The 19,615-nt window shown below is 44.1% G+C and overlaps 2 protein-coding genes across 16 annotated transcripts in view; one reads left to right on the top strand and one right to left on the bottom strand.

Annotated features, from left to right (window-relative positions):
- KMT2E (lysine methyltransferase 2E (inactive)) overlaps nucleotides 1-9,249 on the top strand; it is a 58,230-nt gene extending 48,981 nt beyond the window's left edge. For 9 of the 10 annotated variants that reach the window (XM_041474668.1, XM_041474667.1, XM_041474664.1 and 6 more), the window contains 6 exons: nucleotides 189-752; nucleotides 3,595-3,896; nucleotides 5,592-5,680; nucleotides 5,782-5,895; nucleotides 6,052-6,143; nucleotides 6,976-9,249. In XM_041474668.1, the coding sequence (XP_041330602.1) occupies nucleotides 189-752; nucleotides 3,595-3,896; nucleotides 5,592-5,680; nucleotides 5,782-5,895; nucleotides 6,052-6,143; nucleotides 6,976-8,490 (2,676 nt within the window). In that variant the 3' untranslated portion in view covers nucleotides 8,491-9,249. The remainder of the gene's footprint in view (nucleotides 1-188; nucleotides 753-3,594; nucleotides 3,897-5,591; nucleotides 5,681-5,781; nucleotides 5,896-6,051; nucleotides 6,144-6,975) is intronic. The other variant, XM_041474669.1, reaches the window with a different exon arrangement.
- A 1,694-nt stretch (nucleotides 9,250-10,943) lies between these two features.
- Nucleotides 10,944-19,615, bottom strand: part of SRPK2 (SRSF protein kinase 2) — a 128,563-nt gene continuing 119,891 nt past the window's right edge. For 2 of the 6 annotated variants that reach the window (XM_041474672.1, XM_041474674.1), the window contains 2 exons: nucleotides 19,509-19,601; nucleotides 10,944-12,611 (listed from right to left, as the gene is read on the bottom strand). In XM_041474672.1, the coding sequence (XP_041330606.1) occupies nucleotides 12,427-12,611; nucleotides 19,509-19,601 (278 nt within the window). In that variant the 3' untranslated portion in view covers nucleotides 10,944-12,426. Of the gene's footprint in view, nucleotides 12,612-18,885; nucleotides 18,979-19,508; nucleotides 19,602-19,615 lie in introns of those variants that run through there. The other 4 variants (XM_041474677.1, XM_041474673.1, XR_005955724.1 and 1 more) reach the window with 4 other exon arrangements.

Here is a 19,615-nt window from a genome sequence, read left to right as displayed (position 1 = left end):
TACTTTAACGTAAAACATGGAAATAGTAGAACTAAGAGTCTGGCTGTAGAATTTTCTTAAAAATTGATAAATTCATGGTACTGGAAGGCCTTTAATCCCACTTAAAGGCACATCTGAATGTCAGATAGGTTTGATGGAGTGTGAAGAAATAGTTACATGTTTTTTTCTTCATGCATTTCTTCATGCAGGGTTATGACAGAGCATCGATTCTAGCACTGAATTCTTTCAGAAATTCCAACCTGACAGAAATGGGCCTGCAAGAAATAAAGACTATTGGATATTCTAGTCCACGGAATAGGACTGATGTCACACGGCAGTGCACTGGAGAAATGGAATCTGTATCAGACCTCCAACTGGGACTCGAAGTAATTGAGCAAAGTGCACTGCATAAAAACCTGGAAGCCCCCACACATGATAGGACTGATTCAAACAGCCAATTAGAAACTGCTCATTGTGGACGGGGCACAATTTATTCTTCCTGGGTAAAAAGTCCTGACAGGACAGGTGTAAATTTCTCAATGAATTCTAATTTGAGGGACTTGACCCCTTCACATCAGTTGGAGGTAGGAGGTGGATTCAGAATAAACGAGTCAAAGTGCCTGATTCAAGACGATGCAAGAGGCATGTTCATGGAAGCATCTGTGTTTTGTACTTCAGAAGATGGAATTGCACCTGGCTTTGGAAGGACTGTCAATAATGACAGTTTGATGGATGGAAATTGCACACCCCAGAACCCTCCACAAAAGAAAAAGGTTATACATTTAAGAATCATTTGGTCTGTCTTCATTGTCTGCTAATGATATTTCTATAACAGAAAGAACTGCGATGTAATAAAAACCATCTGATAGCTCATAGTTGCATACTACAGTCTAGTAGACATTCAGGAGAAGTAATGAAGGGCAAGAGCAAAGCTGAATAGAACTTAGTAAATTTATTCTTTGACATAAAAGATACAAATTCTATTTCATATGAGTATTAAATGAATTGCCAAATAAATAATTGCTTTTCAGGTTTGAAAATGATTGCTTATGCCACCTGGTGTTACAGTATTCTGTTATACAGAATATATACTAGCATCATAGAGACCACATTCTATGAACTTCTGTTATGAATTACTGCAAGAAGTTGCAAGAATAGATTTATGGTACTCAGACTTGAAAGTTAGTTTCAAGAAATCGTTTTCTTGGCTTCCCTTGGTTTTTTTTTTGTTTTGTTTTGGGTTTTTTTTGTTTGTTTGTTGTTGTTTTTTTTTGTTTGTTTGTTTTTTATTGTTTGAAAAATAAGCACAATCTAAATTTGCTACTCTCATGAAACAGTTGTTGTAGATAAGTGATGTTGTCGTGGGTAACTCAAACCAGGACTGGAAGTTACCTTGTGCAGTTATTAGACTGCATTGTACTGTCAGGTTGACTCCCTTTGCAGAAAGATGACAAAGATGAAAGGCAGTGGTCTCCAGTGTACCAGTTTGCCTGTTCTGTCTCATCACAGACTTAGTAATCTTTCTTGTTTGAAAGGTGTGATTTATTTTCTTCACACAAGTAGTGATGAGGAGGGTGGGTTTTCTGCATGTGTACATGCCTGCACAATGGGCTTTGGGGTTTTTTGGTCACATTGCAGCCCCTTGTTTATTCCTGCTGCTCTGGGGCATCCTGCTGTGGAGCAGTGAGGAGTCTTCCTGCAGTAGTTCTTCCTCAGAACTGGATTTTTGTTTACTTGCTTCAAGCTGAGACATAAATGGAGCAATACTGTAGGAGCTCTGATCTTACCTGGTCACAGCCCTGAGAATTTGATAGATCATGTGTGTTACTGTAGCCCTGCTATTTTGGCAAACCTGAAAAGAAAACACAGGCCAAAATTCCTCTTAACTGGACAGTCTTCTTTTTCTGAAGGCTGAATTAGTCCTCACAAATCCCAGCAGCACTGAGTACTTCCCCATCCCTTGCTGTCAAGGATTGTTCCAGGTTGTTACTGCTGAGAGCTTATGCTACACTAATCCTCCCATAAAAAAAAGGTGTGGCTGCTCCCTGACACCCCCCAATCCCAGGATTCTGTCTAAAAGTCTCAGTTTGAAGAAACTGAGCAAATGGCATCTGTACCCCTGAAAGAGAAGGGGGTTTAGGATTTCTGAGGACACACAAAAATTTGAAACGTTGGACAGTATAAAAAAAAGAGGTGATGTACTGTATCCCAGCTAAGGTGAAAAGTGAGGATTCAGGAATTTTGTAGGAGACTCATAAAAGCCTTTTCCCTAGTCATGTAAGACAGCAATATTCTTAGGCAGGTCTTTTAGGATGTTTTTGCATATTTCCGTATTTCTGTGGACATTTGCTCCTATTTTCTTTTACTATTGCACAAGTCTTTTATCAGTGCAGACCTGTACATTGTGGCCACACTGTATGGGTTTCTTAACGTTTAAGCTTTAAAGCAGTATTCTTTAGGAGGTCCCTGTTACATGATGTGGAAATAATACAGAATTGTTTGAAAGTGAGATCAGTTCTTATCCTGAACTTTTTAATGCAAAATCGGGTTTTTTTCACTGTTTTTACCCTGACATATGGATGGGTCTCTTAATAGATCTGTTTGAAAGCAAACAAACAAAACCCCTTAGGAAACAGCAGTTGCTTTGGTTTTGTTCTCTGTGTAGAAATGGATGTCCAGTTTTATTGAGGATTAAGCCAGTTAAACATTTTTTTTTTTAATTATTGTACTTTAGTTTGTTGGTTTGGATTCTGTATAGTTCAGAGCAGGATGTTGATAACTAGAAGAAAATTTAGAGATATTGAATATAATTTTTACCAAACTACTGTAGTTACTGTAGGTCTGAAGGTCAGTATTTCAGCTTTCTACTTCAGATCCTGAAGATTCATGGTGAAAATATTTGAGCATGTATTTTTTTCACTGAAGGCAATTTAGTAACCACCAAAACTGGTTTCTGTTATGTGGAACTTCAGTGTAGTGGTTTTATATACATAATACATGAAATAAGAACCACATGTCATTATTTTTAGTAAGAGAGTTAGCTTAAAAATATATTCTTAATCAGTCTGTCTTAAAGGGCAGTAAAGAGAAATTCAAAATAAACTGGGAAAAGTAAGTTGCAAATTCAGGTTGTTAAAAAAAGGCATGAAAAGCTTAGTGAATCCTTTGATATATGAAGCAGAAGGGTAGTGGGTTCTCATGCAAGGGAGTCAGTCTGAGACCTGGATGTGACATCTCTTGAAATTAGCTTTGCTAGATCAGTGTAATAGTAAAATTCTGCAGTTCCAGGAGAAACTGTACAGCCAACAGAAAGACTTCAGCAGTGGACCTTTTGCTGATGTGTGTCATCTGCTTCTTCTCTGAGGCAGAACACATAATGCTTTTCTTGGCAGAAGCATTTTTTTAATATCACCTGTACAGTTGGTAGTAGCTCAGTACTTTGTAAATTCCACTGCAGCTGTGGTGAAATATCTTCAATTAATTTCTGTCCTTTTTTTTGAACCAATTACATGGTACGTGTTACTGAAATACAGTGCATTTCATAGAAACTGTGAGAAACAAAATGGGTAAAACTTCCTTTCTAATGATTGTTTGTGGGTTGTTTTTCCTCCTTAGGTGTCCTTGTTAGAATACCGTAAGAGGCAGCGGGAAGCTCGAAAAAGTGGCTCAAAGACAGACAGCTTCCCCCTGGTTACTGTATCTCCTCATGCTGCTGGTGCAGGAAGTACAAGTAGTAATAATGGTGCTAGTGATGGGTATAACAACAGTGGTGAAAATGGGGAGCAAACTGATACCACTGCAAGCCTGCCTTTACCACTGCCAGCTACTGTTTATAATGCAGCTCCAGAAGACACTGGCAACAACTGTGCAGTAAAGGAATCTTCCTCCAGTGAGAAGAGTGAACCAGAAGTTCAGTGGTAAGCCACAAAACTACAGGATTTAAGTTTGGAAGAATTATTTATATGAATCGAAGCCTTTGGTATTTGAAATCTGTTTTTCATTAAGGCTGCTGTTGCACATTACTGACTGGAAGCTCTTCTTCCAGCTTAGTGAAGAGTTGTCTTACCTTTTATCTCAGAAATACAGCAGACACCTCATAATCATTTGATTACATGAAGAATTACCCAGAGGATGTTTATTAAATTATTTCAATTCTGCTTTTTGATCTTCTAATGGCAAAATAGGTATTGGTTTGAGCATTTGTGTCCTTCTACTGCTTTGTCTGTGAGATGAAGAGAATTTTTCTTGTTTATTCTCAAAACCTTTCCAAAAGTACTGTAGGGCATAAGGTGCAACAGGAGAAAAATCTATGCTGATTAGCAAAGGCTTCTGGAAGACCTGAGGAGGTCTGGTTTTCAGTCGTGGCTGGAACGTGTTTGGGATGTTTGCTGTTGCTTAATTGCCCTGTGCAGGGCTGAATGCAGCCTGGCCAGCAGCTCCTGCTCAGGTGGGAGCATGTGGTGACACAGCACTGTTGGTGTTTGCACAGTGCTTCCCTTGTTTGCAGACCATATGGGCAGTGTGTGCCATGCCAGATACTCCAAACAATCCCAGTTCCTGAGGAGAGGTGGATTGTGGATGGGGAGAAGATACAGTGACTTCAGTCTGTGTAAAACACTGCACAAATTTTTCACTGAGTTTTGATAGCTTTAAAATAGATGGTCAGCTGTGGTGAGACTGTCTCCAAAACATTAGCAGTGCAGAACAAATCCTCCTGATGTTCTTCATACTGTAGTGATGGCCTAACTGTAGTGAGGATGAACCATGGGCTCAGGAGTTGAACATCCTTCCACTCAAATACTCCAGAAAAGAAAATTTTCAAGCCAGTTGATGGGAGAACATAAGTGCAGTCTTCAGTGTTCCACTGAAAAGTGTCTGTTAAGTTCACTGTGCAAAAGCTACTGCCCTAAATTGTGGAAACAGGCTAAACAGGAAGAATTTACTACTTAGATTTTGCAGTAACGCTGCAGAGCAGCACCAAAACTTGCAGTGCAGCAGTACTGTGAAGTGATGCCATACATCCTTGCCAGAAAGGAAAACAGTTTTGTGGAGCATTGTCACTTACGGTGTTCTTGGTCAGGCTGTGATTGAGAGATGTAATGGATTTCAAGAGAGATGTGACTGTCACTGCATACCCACTATCTGGCAATTCAAGTTTAGAAGCTTAAACAGAGAGATTTGTAGTGGTACACAATTTCCAGCTGTGCATCTGCTATTAAAGAGCAGATTCTTAACAATAAAAAAGATGACTGGTTCTGGTTCTGGAATAAGACAGTTTTCTGCAAATTGAGACCATGAACCAGTAACTGTGACCTTTTATTTTTTTTTACTTTTCAGTTTAGACAAAGAAGAACTCATAGATCTACAGATACTTCTTTAATAAGAGGAAATGCCAGTTTTTAAATGTAACATGGTTGCAGGAAATTACTGTATTTAAAGTGGGAGAAAATAGATACAAACCACTTAAGTAATAATATTCCCTATGCACAACCAGTCATTTGGTTGCAGCCAACACTGTAGACTTTCTCTGACTGTGTATTTGCATATACATTGTCCTAAATTTGGATCATGGGAGTATATCCTCTTAAATTTAAAATGGCCTTCTCTTGCAGGACTGCATCAACCTCTGTGGAACAAGTGAGAGAACGAAGTTATCAGAGAGCTTTACTTCTCAGTGATCATAGGAAAGACAAGGACAGTGGTGAGTTGATTTATTGTTTTGAAGATACATAAGTCTAACCAGTTCCCCCGTGGTAATCTGCATTAATTCTAATATTGTGTTTGGGTCTGCTTCATCTGTAGGGGGAGAATCACCTTGTAGGCCATGCTCACCGTCTCATGTTCAGTCTCCATCTCATTCAAATCTCATTTCCCAGTTGCAGCTTAAGGTCCCTTCTTTCACTGAAATTACAGAAGGTCAGTAAGCAGATGACCTTGTATGACACTTGACATATTCAATGGTCTAACAACAGCTTTAATAGATCTTTTAAAGTAAAATAAAAAGTGCTTAGTGATTTCTGCAAAAAATTTGATTTTCCCACTTTGATATTTATCTTTGCTTTATTTCTGTAGAGCCTGATTCTGAAAATCCAGAGCCAACTTCTGAATGTCCGTCCCCAGATACTTCACAAAGGACTTGCAAGAGTCCATCAAAAGCAAGCAAGGTAATGCAAGGTGTTTGCACAATATGCATAGGAATAGCTCCATCCATCTCTGATTTACCTTTAAAAATGTTAATTGTAGGATTTACTGCTTTGGTGACATACACACATGTTCATCTGTCTGTGCAGTAATTTAACATAGGTAGACATTTGCGAGAATATTTGTCTGTATACGCTAAAAAGTGGGTTTATATGCTGTGCTTTCAGTAGGTGCACATGTTTATGGATGAGAGAAGAGATTGTATCTGTGCTGTTGTGAGGTGTGAATGCTGAAGAACTGGCACTCAGAACCAATAGCAGTGATGTGACTTACCCTTAACAGGAGCTTGCTCTTGCTCTGCAAGGGTTTGGCATTGTTGACAGTCAGGGCTCTGATAATATGGAGAAGGACGTTGAGTATTGGAGTGTTTCAGGTTGTCCTGTTTAGTATGTTTACTTTCACTACCCCAGCTTTAAAACATTATGTCACTCTAAAAACTGCCTTATTCCTGTAAGTGGTCTTTTCTGGAATTACTTCTTTCAGATTCAGAACTCTAAAACTTCTAACAAAGAATGGATTCAGACTTTGACCTAATGGATCATATTTCTGTTACAACTTTAAAATACACTTTAGTAGTCTTTGACTTGGAAGAGTTATTGATATATACTTGATAAAAATAGTACCTTCTCAAGCTTACTCTTACTGATATTTTTCTCACACCAAATGTATATTCTGCACCTCAGCACTTCTTTTCACAGTCTGAGGAGAGTATTCTGAGATGTTATTTTTTGTTTATTGCATGCATGGTTGAGTATTTTGAACATTGAGCACTGACTGCCTTTCTTTCCATTCCAGCCCTCTTCACCGAGTCCTGTAGTTTCAGCACAGCCACTTGGGAAAACACCCACAAAACCAGATTCGCACTGGGAAACTGCAGCTAATGCACCTGAGACTGAATGTGCGAATCATCCAAAATCTGAGCTGCAGCAGAAACAGCCGACAAACAACGTCCAAGCACTTTCAAAAAATCATCCATCTCAGTCTCATCTGCGCAGCTCTGCTGAGCAACTTTCACATTCACAGAAGTTGCCTTCCGCACCTTTGAAGCTGCATTGCCCCCCTTCGCCCCACGTAGAAAATCCCCCCAAGTCTTCTACCCCTCACGCGCCTGTGCAGCACGGTTACCTTTCACCAAAGCCTCACTCACAGCAGCTGGGATCTCCATACAGACCTCACCATCCTCAGTCACCTCAAGTTGGAACGCCCCAGAGGGAAACACACAGGAACTTCTACCCGGCGGCACCGACCCTCCAGCCCAGTAACCAGGCGCAGGCTAGCGGCCCCCTCTTCACTCAGACAACATCAGGACAATCTTCAGCTTCCTACAGCCAGTTTAACCAACAAAATTTGAACAGCAGTGCGCCACCTCCCCCACCCCCTCCACCCCCTTCTTCCACTTACTATCAAAGCCAGCAGCCCTCTGGAAACTTCCAGAGCTACAGCCAGCTGAAGGGCAGCATACCCCAACAGACTGTGTTTTCATCTGGACCAAATCAAGCACTTCCTGGCACTGCGGGGCAGCAAACGGTGCCAGGACACCACGTAGCTGCAGGGCATTTTTTGTCCTCTCAGAACCCCAGTATTCATCACCAGGCATCGGCATCTGCTGCTCCTCCTCCTCCTCCACCACCACCTGCTCCAGGACCCCACCTTGTCCAGCAGCAAAGTACTCATCAGCAGCACTCTGTAGCACATGTTGTCGGTCCAGTTCATGCCATGGCAGTGGCTCCTGGATCACACATTCATTCTCAAGCTGCTGGTCACCATTTGCCACCACCACCTCCACCACCAGGTCCTCTCCCCCACCACCAACCTCCCCATCCTTCCACGGGACACCAAGGTTTGCAAGCACAACACCAGCACGTTGTAAACGCGGCACCGCCTCCGCCGCCGCCCCCTCCCTCCAACGTTATCGGCTCGGGGCACCACCCCTCATCAGCACAAGGGTTGCACCACCCATCTCATCAAGGACCCCCCCATTTCCCTTCCAATGCTCACACAAGCGTCTCCTCCTATTCCTCGCAAGCCCCGCATCACACAACGTTAGGACCTGGACCTCAACATCAGCCTGCTGGCACAGGACCTCACTGCCCACTCCCTGGCCAGGGTCCTCACATCCAACCTCAAGGACCAAACAGTATTGCAACACCTACTGCTTCCGGGTTCTGCCCTCACCCCGGCTCCGTGACCCTTCCCCACGGAGTGCAAGGGCAGCAGCAGGCCTCGCCGGTGCCAGGACAGATCCCCATTCACAGAGCACAGGTGCCACCCACCTTTCAGAACAATTACCATGGGTCAGGGTGGCATTAAAACAGATCCCTTTAGTTATAAACATTTTTAAAATGTTCTGTAATATAAACTGTGTATATTTAATATGTACCTATTCAAGGTACTTTTTAAAGCTTGTACATGATACTTTGTATAAAAGCAAACACCAGTGCTCTTCCATTGTATCCTTTCCATTTTTTGCTTTTTAAAAATTCCTGAAAACGTGCTGTTAAGCCAGTATTAGGTATTTCTTTTTATTTTGTAAGTGGACATTCCAGCTGTTTTTTCTGGCAGTAGGTTTGATGCTGCATAATGTTTAAAATTTTATTGTTGCAGTTAAATTCATTTAGTGAAAGTTTTCTATATTACTTTTATACATATGTAATTAAATAAGTACACAGGCTAAGTGATGGCACTAACAATTTTTTTTTCCATTTTCTGTCAACAGTTTTTTGTGTGCATAGAGATAGGAAACAATGCAATACAGATTTTTATAGTTTTGGTGTGGACATGGCTTTTTGTTTCATCAGTTATTTGCAGAAATTGTAATTTAATGTATAGACTGTTTCTAATGTCTCGGACAAGTGCTGTAAATACTGTATTTCTTTCGCTTGTAAAGTTGCTTAAAGCTTCTTTCATTTGATATAGTATTGTATATAATAAGTCTTTTGCAAAAAAAAGTGTGATCTTTGTGAAAGTAGTACAGTATATGATCTTTAATTTTTTTTAATATACTGTCACATTGCAGCACTGGTTGGGCATTTTAATTCATGTTAATAAATCACAATTATGTCAGTTTTACCTACTTGTCCTGAAAGGGTGCTGTATCAGCAGGAAAGTGGCCTTAAGTCTCTGATCTCCCCTGCTCCCTGTGAGCCTCTTCTCCGCAGTTTCCAGCTGTGGCTTCACTGCTGTAGCACAGACAGATGTGGAACAGGCTGGAGGAGGAGGGGATTCTTTCCCCTGCTCCCTTCCGAGGTTGAGGAATAATCACCCCAAGCACAGCAGAGTCCTGGCTCAGTTTACCAAGGGTCAGCAGGGGCACTGAGGGCTGTTCTTATGCTGGAGGTGACCCTGGTTACAGAGCAGGGAAGCAGCTGCCTGCTGCAGTCCCTTCCTGCTGGGGGTGGTGCTGTAATGGGGTACAGAATGTTACAAACCCTGTAGCAGTTTGGGGTTTTCCTAAGGAAAGGGATTTATTCCTGCTGCTGCTGCTGCAAGTGGCAGCTGAGGTGGTGCTGTTGTGCTCATCAGTGCAGTTACTCTGCCATGGGTGAGGCCGTGCTTCCCTCTCAGCAGGAGCTGCTCTCAGTCCTGCTCACCCCACAGGACTGTGCTCAATGGCTCCACCTCAGACCAGAGGAGAACCCTGGCTCCTACCCACTGAAATAACGTGGTAATTCTTCTTAACATGTTAAAAAAGGGGGTCACTTGAAAATTGAATTTGCATCTAACTATGGAAGAATCTTGCTAGTTAAAACCATACACTAGAAATGCTTCCCTGAACACCTGCTGGCTCTGCAGCACACACATGGGAGTTCACATTTTACACTGGCATGTGTAGCGTAGGAGAGCATGAGGCTATCAAAAACTGCAAAAAACCCAACCCACCCTCTGTGCACTTGCTCAGACACCGATTCTGATGTGCACCATCCTGTCTAGCCCAGCATTCAGATCTGGTTGTCTGCCCCTCTTCCACACTGGAAGTGACAGAATCATTTCAAATACAAGAGCATGTTAAATACCCAGCTGTGCTTGGCAAGGACTTAGTGCAGTACAGGGAGCTGCTGCACTGGGGAGCAGAACAGGACAAGGCCTGGGCAGGGCTCCCCAGTGCTGCTGCAGCACCAAGGCCGGGCAGAGGGCAGAGCTGTGCCAGCCCTGGGCTGCCCCTGGCACTTCATTCCAGTGCCAGCATTTTCTGTGTATTCAAGAAGGCATTTGTAACCAGTTGCAGCAACCAGGCGCTACAGAGCTGGCATGGGTGTGAAGCTGAATGTGATTTTTACCTCCAGCTGAGTCCATTGTGGCATCATCCTTCTGAGCAGCGTTGTCCTTGCAGCCACTAGAAGCAGCTCCAGATGAGGGTGAAGCACACGGTTCTGAAACCCAACTGCCGTGGGGGCCTCAGCCCTGGACAAGCTTCTGGGCCCAGAGTTTCGCACTGCGGAGCCTCGGCAGTTCCCTGGAGGAGCGGCTGCCCCGGCCCTCGGCACAGGACAATCGTTCCCGTGTTTACAGGACTTGCTACGGAACTGCTGGTAGGAAAGACGCTTTTTTTTTTTGGTCACATTTCACCCAGCAAACCACTCCCACCCAGCCCCTCCTGTCACAGGGCCCGTGGGGCTGCTCTGATGACACCAGGGGATGTGCTCCATAAGTGAACACGGGAAGCTGCCTTTCTCTGGCCAGGGCAGGCCAGCCCCCACCGCCCACCCCTCAGCACCCCCACAGCTGAGTCGTGGCTAGGCAAAGATTCCAATGACCAGCAACACTGTCTGAAAAAACAAAACACTTTAATTAGACAACTGCAAGCACCTCAAACAACTGGTTATTGTTACAGCATGGGGCTATCTTCTCACAATCTAGTTATTGCAAAGGCATGTGAATAAATTTTATATGGACAAAGTCAAGAAAAAAGTGGCACTGTAGTTACATGAAGATCAGGAGTAAGCTTACATTCATCCCACTGACTTCTAAAAGAGGCCCAAACACACCTCCGTACTGTACATTCTAAAATCTGTATTGCCTATAAGCTTCAGCCTATGCAGCTTTTTTTCCTAGGAAACACATAATTGTTGCGTGCAACTTACAATGGGCAGTCGTATGTCTACGGATGGGAAAGAATAAAGCTAGTGCAATTTGTTTTAGAAACATGTAAAGCTATGAATGGAATGAGCATGATCTTGCTTCTTGGATTATTTCACCCACTGCACTGTAAATATCTGCAGCTATATCCTTCCTTAACTGATGCCAAGCACACACTTTTATTATAAAAGATCAGTAATTCTACACAGAGAGTGGTTCTCATGCTCTACTTTTAATTTTTTTTCTTTTTCTTAAGGTATAGTACAACTTACAGTGCTTATAAAAAGGCAACACCATATGGTACCATGTCTTCACTATCACATTGTAAGGGAAATTGCTATTTTTCTTTTCTTAAAAGCACTTAAAATAGGCAAAAGTTCTAAAAGGGAGTGCTAAATGATAATGCATACTTTATTAGAAAGAAGTCTAGCCTTCCTTTAAAGTGCTGTTTGGGGAATGAAATCCTGTAAACCAGAGCCACTTTGTTTAAAACCCAATGAACAGGAACTGCTACAGAATAGAAAGTTTACACAATTCCTTAAAGCAGTTTAAAGTCCACTACATGCAATTGGTTTGCTATAAAGCTCTCTAAAACTTAGTCGCTTTACTCTGAAATTGAGTCCCCAGTCCCATATTTAAATGGAAATAAACATTTACAGGGTGCATTTACATACACTATAATACAAGAATGACATCCCTTTGCCAGAAGATAAAATTGTACAATTCCTTGCCGTAACTCAGTTCTGACTTGATAAATTTCTTACACTCGTAAATTATATAATATGCATCAGCTAAAATATTTTTTTTTTTCATAAATAGTTACAAAACTTGCCAAAACACATGGGGGGGAAGTTTCTTTTGTTCAAAAATCTGACATCTGAATGTCACACAACACAAGAAACAATGCTTAAAGACACGTTAAGTGTTTTCTGAAGAAAGTGGGTGAGTAAACTACTAGCTGAGGACAAAAAGACTACCCTTCCCCAAGAACACAGTGCACAAAAAGCAAAATGTCAAACAGTACCTCAAGCAAAATAAAGGTCTGAGGATTGAAGCCAGCTCACGTGTGATCCTGCTAAAGATTTTGTGACAGTCACCATTTAGGTCCAACGCATTGGAAAGCGGTTGCTGGCTTTTTTTTTTTTTTTTTTAAACAGCTGGAAGATTCTGCTAAGAATTCAGCCACGGATGCCTAAGGCATTCTCCAGCTGAAGCACGTTTTTCTGGGACCATTTCTAGCATGGGGATCAGGAAATCTGTAAACTGTGCAGCATCTTCGTGAGGCCAACCATACTTCTCCACAAGCACATCAAAAAGACTCCAAGGTTTCAACTTGGTAATGTGTCGGAGTTCTCCTGCAAACAGAAATATTGATGGCATTAGAAAAACACCTTGGTATTCATGTCAGCGACTAATCCCTGTTTGGTTTCTCTCCCATTCTGCATTCACAGCACCTTGACCGGGCAGGGAGTCACTGTTTAGGAAGGGCAGTGCACACGAAGCTTGCTCGAGGTCCTCAAAGGAGATGAGTACGTTCCATGTCCAAGCCAAAAACTGTTCTACAGCCATCAGTACCTTACACCTGGACTCCTCTGATGCTTCCTGCTGTCTTCACTCTCCTGTGCACACAGGCACTCGTTCACACGCATGCTCCCACCATGACCAAACCACTGCAGGCCTCTCCTGCAATCAGCCAAGGAACCCAAATTTCACAATATCTGCTCCAATCCCAAGACGGAGGTTTCAAAAACACAGGTCCTTGCCTGCCCAGGTGGCATTTGCCAGCAATGCAGCAGAGCACAGATTCATTCCTAACCAAGCCAAGCAGAGTTTGGTGCTCCAGAGATTCTGCTCCATCTCCCAGGCAAACTCTCCCAGAAAGCCTGGTCTGAGTCTTTCCTGAGAGGGAAGCACCTGCTGCTCCCAGGACTCTTTCATCCAATCACCAACAAAAATGGTGGCAGCAGCTGCAGGACTGGAGTTCCTTTCAAGAGGGAGCAGGACTTCTACCACAGAAGTCCTGTGTGAGCAGGACTTCTGCCAAACTGGCAACGTGTCCCAGGACCAGAAGGAAGGAGGTGAGAACTGTTCAGCCATTCAAACCAGCAACACTATGCAGGTCTGTCCATGGGTCAATCTGGCATGATGGGGAAGACTCTTCAGGTTCCTGCTCCTCCACTGCGTAGGAATGCGGCCCAAAGCCATGAGATGTGCCATGAGGTACGTGGTAAAGGGACTACTGTGGGCACGAGAGGGACGAGCAGCTGTCAGGCCAAATGACCCTCGCTGCTGCCATCAGGAGGGAGCGATACTGAGGTGTCACCTTGTACCACAGCCTCTGCAATCCAGGCTCTCGGTATCCCTCATTTACATGTGGTGGGGCTGCCCTCTCACCATTCACAACAGCAGTAAGGGAACTTCACTACAGTCACACCCCCACTTCTCCCGAAAGTGTGAATCTGACACGGGACATCCTCCTTGGAGAGGATGAGAACAGGACCCCACCTTGCAGACAAGTCAATGGGCTTGCTCCTCTCTCCTCCCCAGAGCAGGGACATCTCTTTGGTAACACCTGCCTTCTGACTGTGTCACACCACAGCCAGGAACACTGCGTGTAGTGCACTTACACTCTGTACATCCAGTGCATTTATCACCAACAATCTAATGAATCTATGGCCTCTTGCTGCAACAAACTACACTAGCCATGAATCTGTGTATGTGAAAGCTCTTACTGAATGTGACCAGACTTAAGACTGCCTGATCTGTTCTCATCAGTAATTAAGCCCTGCCACACCCAGCCCCTCTGATCTCTGGGGACCAGCTGAAACACAAGGGCAGTTGTTTTCTGCCGAATTTCTGAACTCTTAATGCAACCCATTTAGACCATGTGTACATGCCACAGTCTCCACTGGACACTGCAAAAAGCACTTGAGAAACCCCTGTGGTGCTTCTGCACTGAGGAGAGTGCTGGGGTCTCACCCAACACTGGAGGCTTCACAGGCTCACTTCACCTGGGATGGGGGCATCCAGGCCACACTACCTGCAAGCCGAGTGGTTTGTCAGTGTGGTGCTTGTCCCTGGCTGTAACCTACTGCCCATAAAATGCCATCTGACACCAGCCCACAGGCCAGAGTTTCTGCACGTCCCTGTGGCTAAGTTCCAGGGCAGGAGAAGTAACCCATGTCCATCCAACTGCCCCAGGGGCTGAACATCTCCATGCAATGGATGAAAAGCCCCACAGGCTCAGCAGGCCCTGTTTCTGCTGCCTCAGCCCTCAGCAGCAGGTTCTAGGCACAGTGCAGGGCCTGACAAAGCAGCTCTCCAGCTGCTGTCACCAAGTCCCACAAGAGCAAGCATGCAGACAATCCATGACCCACAAGCTGCAGGAGAGTCCGGCTAGAAACAGGAACTGGAGAAGTGCTGCCCACGGCAAGGAAGGCCAGCAGAGCCCGGGCTGTGTGTGAACACTCAGTGCAAGCACATCCATCCCATCAGTACCCACAGACTCAGAGAGGCTCTGCTGTGGGCCCACAGCTGCCCCACACCGCAGGAAGGACAGCACACCTTGGAGCAGCACATTCATTTCCAGGCTCGCTCTCAGCCCTTTAAATCTTCGTGCAACCCTGAAACTGAACTGCTGAAAATTTACCTTTTGGAAGGTTTCCAAAAGAGTGTATTGGTGACTGCTTATAAGAACAGGTAGTAAATTATGTAACAGGAATGCATGAAGTCAAATTACTGCCAAAAAGTGATAGAAAAATTACTTGTTACTGACTGCAAGCAAAAAATTACTAGGAAAAAAAAATCACGTCCATGGCTTCTCCAGCTCCAGCATTCATTGCAAGAGCTGCTGCAATCATGTACCAAATAAGGCTTAGCTCTGAGGGAGGGTGGGTGTGTGTTCCCATCCACTGCCTGTTCCCATCCAGCACTGTCTTCATCCTTGCACTCACATTTTGTCATTTCCAGCATCTTTCCCCTCTCAGATCTGATAAGGTAAGACTGCATGATGAGGCTCCTGTGCCACTGTGGAAGGAGAGTTCTTGCTGTTTGAGTACTCCTCATTTTGTGAATGCCATGCTGAGGCCAGCACAATACTCAGCAGTTTTTCTGCTAAAGAACAAACTCTTTTAGCACTATGGCTGAAGTTTTCCACAAGAAATCCTGTGAAGATTGTAAAAGCACTTAAGAAGACAGGATTCAGGAAAAAGTATCTTTGTGGGGGGCACGCTTAAACTAGTGCTTCAGTTTTCAGTAAGGATCATGATGCTAGCTATGGAGACAAAATAGGGTAAGTAAAAGACAATTAACACCACTTAAGTGGACACAAAGTCTCAGAAATAATTTTCATGTGGGCCCTTCTCATTTCCATCTAAAGCATGAGAAGAGCACAGGAAATGGAAGTGTCTGCCAACACATATTTTCACCTAGTTCAAGATGTTTGTACCATGTAGCTGGAGGAGAGCAATGCTGTACCTATATTTAAGGGAGAAATTTAAAAAGCACAAGCCCCAGCAGTCTGACACCATCTGTATTCAGGGCATTGGCATGAATTTTCAAAGAATGCTAAAAATGTAATACTGAGAACTTCCTCAGAGAAGCTCTTTATTTGGATTTTTGATAGTGAAGCACACAGGAGATAATCTGCAGAGGACAACAGAGTTGTCAGAACTGCAGCAATGATCCCTCTGAAAAAGGACATGTTAAGCCAGAAGGAAATTACTAAAAAAATTTTCTGAAGGACCAGAGGAGAAAAATGCTATTTAAAGCTGTCTCTGCTGACTGTAACACAAAAAACCCCAGAGCTAGTCTATAAAATTTGTCAAAGACAAATCTAAGATGTGTCACCAGGCAAGAGGAGGATGGATTATTGAACAGTAAGACATGGATGATGTGAAGAACTGGGGAAGCAGCAATGGGATATAATCTGCTGCTACACATCTATGACATGATCCCAAGAACTAATTCAAGGACTGGTGGTGCAGCGGGTGGAAGCGAGGAGCGTGGAGGGAGCCCTCCCTCCCTTCCAGGACATCACAGGGAGTGCTTCTCATTGTTCAGCTTCCAAAGGGCAAAGCCAGCACCTGGCCAGCTTCTTGCACAGGTTTAGCCCACAAGGAAACAGGACTAGCAAATACCAGAAGAAAAATAGAAGGCACCATGGTCTAGGAATAATAAAAGGATTTTATGTTTTAAAACATATTAATAATTCTTATAGTCAAAAGAAGACACTGAAGACACTGAAGAAATGGACTCTCTGGAGTCCTTTACTGGGCTCAGTCAAGATGAGACTCTATAAAAATATGTGAGCATTTGTGTTATAGTATAAGAAGTAACTTAAAAATGCTTTTCCTCTTTTAAATGCACCCTCCTATTTGAATGTCTAAAACTGCTTCAGGTGATTACTGAGAAAGGACTTGATCCTCCAAACTCTAAGTTACTAGCATCTTTCATTTTGTGCCTGGGACTTCAGTAGCACAACTCATGTTTAAAGCATCTCTCTGAGGTCAAACTTGCTCATGGACAGGTGCAAAACTCAAACTGATGTTCACCCAAGATGTTTTCAAAACAGGAGCTCAACAGCAAGATTTCTAAGCCCACCCTTAGACCACAGCAAGAAATTCTCCCAAGAGCCTCAGGCCTGTACCATGAGGCTTCTGATCTCCAGTGCTCAAGCCACAAGCAGATGAGTACAAACTGCAGCATCTTTCTGGCCAACTCTGAAGCCCACCTCTCACACCCTGCCAGTCCACCACACACAAATCCCAGCTGGGGACACCAGAGGCTGGCAGTACTGGGGTGGCCAGGGAAAAGGAAAAGGGTGCCTGATGCAAAGAAAAGATGCTCAAGGAAGCAGGACACTTGGCACCTCCAGTTTTGTTCCACAAAACATTTCAGCTTCCCCAGCCTGCAACAGCAGAATAATTGGTATGATCTGAAAAGGCAGCTTGGTTTGTTACTCCTTTGTCCTGCATTTGAGATTCTGTGATTTAAGCAGAAACAGGTGGAATCCAAGTCTATTTAATCTTCCACAGCAAACTTGCACTTACATGTTGTGTGGTTGATAAACCAAGCCTTCAAGCCTACCTTAAATCCCACCCTGAGGATGTAAGAGGCACCCCAGTGCCTCTGAGGAATGTCACTGATGTTCAGGCCCCAGAGGACAACAGTGACGCTCTGCGGCTGAAGATGCTCATGGAAGCACCAGAGACCCTCCACACCACGGGAATTTTACCAACTGCCCTCTCCTGTGCACTGCCAACACTGCAGTGCCTGAGTAACTGCTAGGTCATTTCACAGTTCTATCACATCATTAGAAAATGCCGACCTGTCTGCTGTAAGGTGGAAAGTAGGAATGTGAGATACGCTCCAGCAGCTCTGTAGTGGTTTTGGTTTGTCTGGAGGTGCTGCAGGGTATCTTGTGCCCAGCCCTCTTACTGCTTTATGCATTTCCAGACCTGTGGAACTCGAGTTTGTACACCTCAGTTACCAGAGACTGTCTGAAGCCCGCTGACACAGGCCCTCTCTCTGCCTGCTGAGGCAGCCAGCTCCTGAAGCCCGCTGCCTGCTGTGCAGGGAAGCACTTGTTTTAAAGCCATCCTCTGCAAATTTCAGTGCCTTTCCCCCAGCTCTGACATGGTGAGTGCTGGCAAACACCAGCTCTGTCTTCAGCTTATCCACTGACTTCCTGATTACATAAACCTTACTCCACACTCAAAAGCCCCAGGCATTTCAGCCTCCCCCAAAGCTGCTCCCTCCTAGATCATCCCTTCTCTGCACTGCAACGCCATCAGCATCCCCCTTAGGGACATGGAGGCACAGGGAGTCCCTGCTGTAGCAGGAATATCCAGCACAGAGCAGGAGGCCCTGCTGGGAGGGCATGGGAGGGTGAATCACTGGTTGTGATTCACAATCCCGAGCTCCAGAGCTGCCAGCTCAGCCCCCAGCCACTGACACCTCCCTGCAGCCACAGGCAGGGCAAGCCCCAGCTCTGTCAGCAGCACAGTGCCCTCCCCAGCTGTGGCTGACAGCCCTGGATGCTCCTGACAGGCCCTGTCCCTCCACACAGCACGGGCTGTCTCATAGCCGAGGGATGGAACACACCTGAGGCATCACCCCTTTCCCTCACTAGTCAAAACCCTGCCTTAAAGAGCAGCCTGGGCCAAGTTCCATCTGCTGTGCCTGCTCCCTGGCTGTGACACGGGCAGCCACACTCAGCTCCGTGTCCACTGCCCAGGTATTCCCTTGCTGCCTGTGTCATTCCTCACCAGTAGCCCCTGCTGGACCACTAGCTAGGATCCAAAGCTGCTGACAGATGATTTTTCACCACGTTACAAGCTATGCATCACTTGAGTGCTCACACTTACAGGAACATTAGACAACAGATTCACACAGACACTTGTTAACATCCACACTTTGCTGAGCACATCCCCAAATGAATTTTAAATGAAATACTGAAATGAACACCTCAAATTTGGGCTTTTCCCAGAAAGCCAAGTTTACATCACAGATCTTCTTTAGTAAGTGCTCTCCATTTAAATGGATCTATTTCTTCAGTACCCGTAAATGAACATATTCTCCTTTTGGATAGTATTATGCTTTAAATTAGTGTTGCATAAATACCGTTACCTTTTTTGGTGAAAAACTCCTTGGAATATTTCCCCAACATAGCGTATTTTCGAGGGATTTTTCCCAGCAGTTCAATGATCAATGCTATGTGGTCTGCATTGGAGAACATTGCCAGCAAAACAGAAACATACAACAGTTTAATCAGTACATTGCATGCACACACTAACACTGGCCCGGTACAGACAGAAATAGATTGATCCTGGTAAAAAACACACGTGCACACTGCTCACTCAGTGGCTACTTTGGAAAGATGCTTTCAGCAAAACTTCCTTCTCAAAACAGTGAGTGTCAGCTGCCACAAACAAGTTTTGCCATGTAATTTAAAATGTACCAATAGTTATTCTTCAGAATATCTGGGTAAAAAAAAAGTTGTCAGAGATCCCTGGGAATTTTGCTTTTCAAACACAAGTTTTGCCATGTAATTTAAAATGTACCAATAGTTATTCTTCAGAACATTTGGGTAAAAAAAAACGTTGTCAGAGATTCCTGGGAATTTTGCTTTTCAAATGATAATTTTGTTGTGTGATTTCAGGAAATGCTCCTCGCTGGGACATGATACAACCAGCAACAGCAATTCCACTTCTGTCTGCATCACGGCACCTTTCAAAAAGAAGAGGTACTACCTCTGCGATTGAAGAATTCCCGAGAATATTTTCCAGATAGAGCAAAGTGCCTTGGGATATTGCCTAGCAGCTCTATGATGTGTGCTATGTGGTCTATGAGGGAGAGA

Source organism: Pyrgilauda ruficollis, unplaced genomic scaffold (genome assembly GCF_017590135.1).
Source record: "Pyrgilauda ruficollis isolate IOZ18807 unplaced genomic scaffold, ASM1759013v1 scaffold33, whole genome shotgun sequence".
Classification (NCBI taxonomy): domain Eukaryota; kingdom Metazoa; phylum Chordata; class Aves; order Passeriformes; family Passeridae; genus Pyrgilauda; species Pyrgilauda ruficollis.
This window is presented reverse-complemented; position numbering and strand designations above follow the sequence as displayed.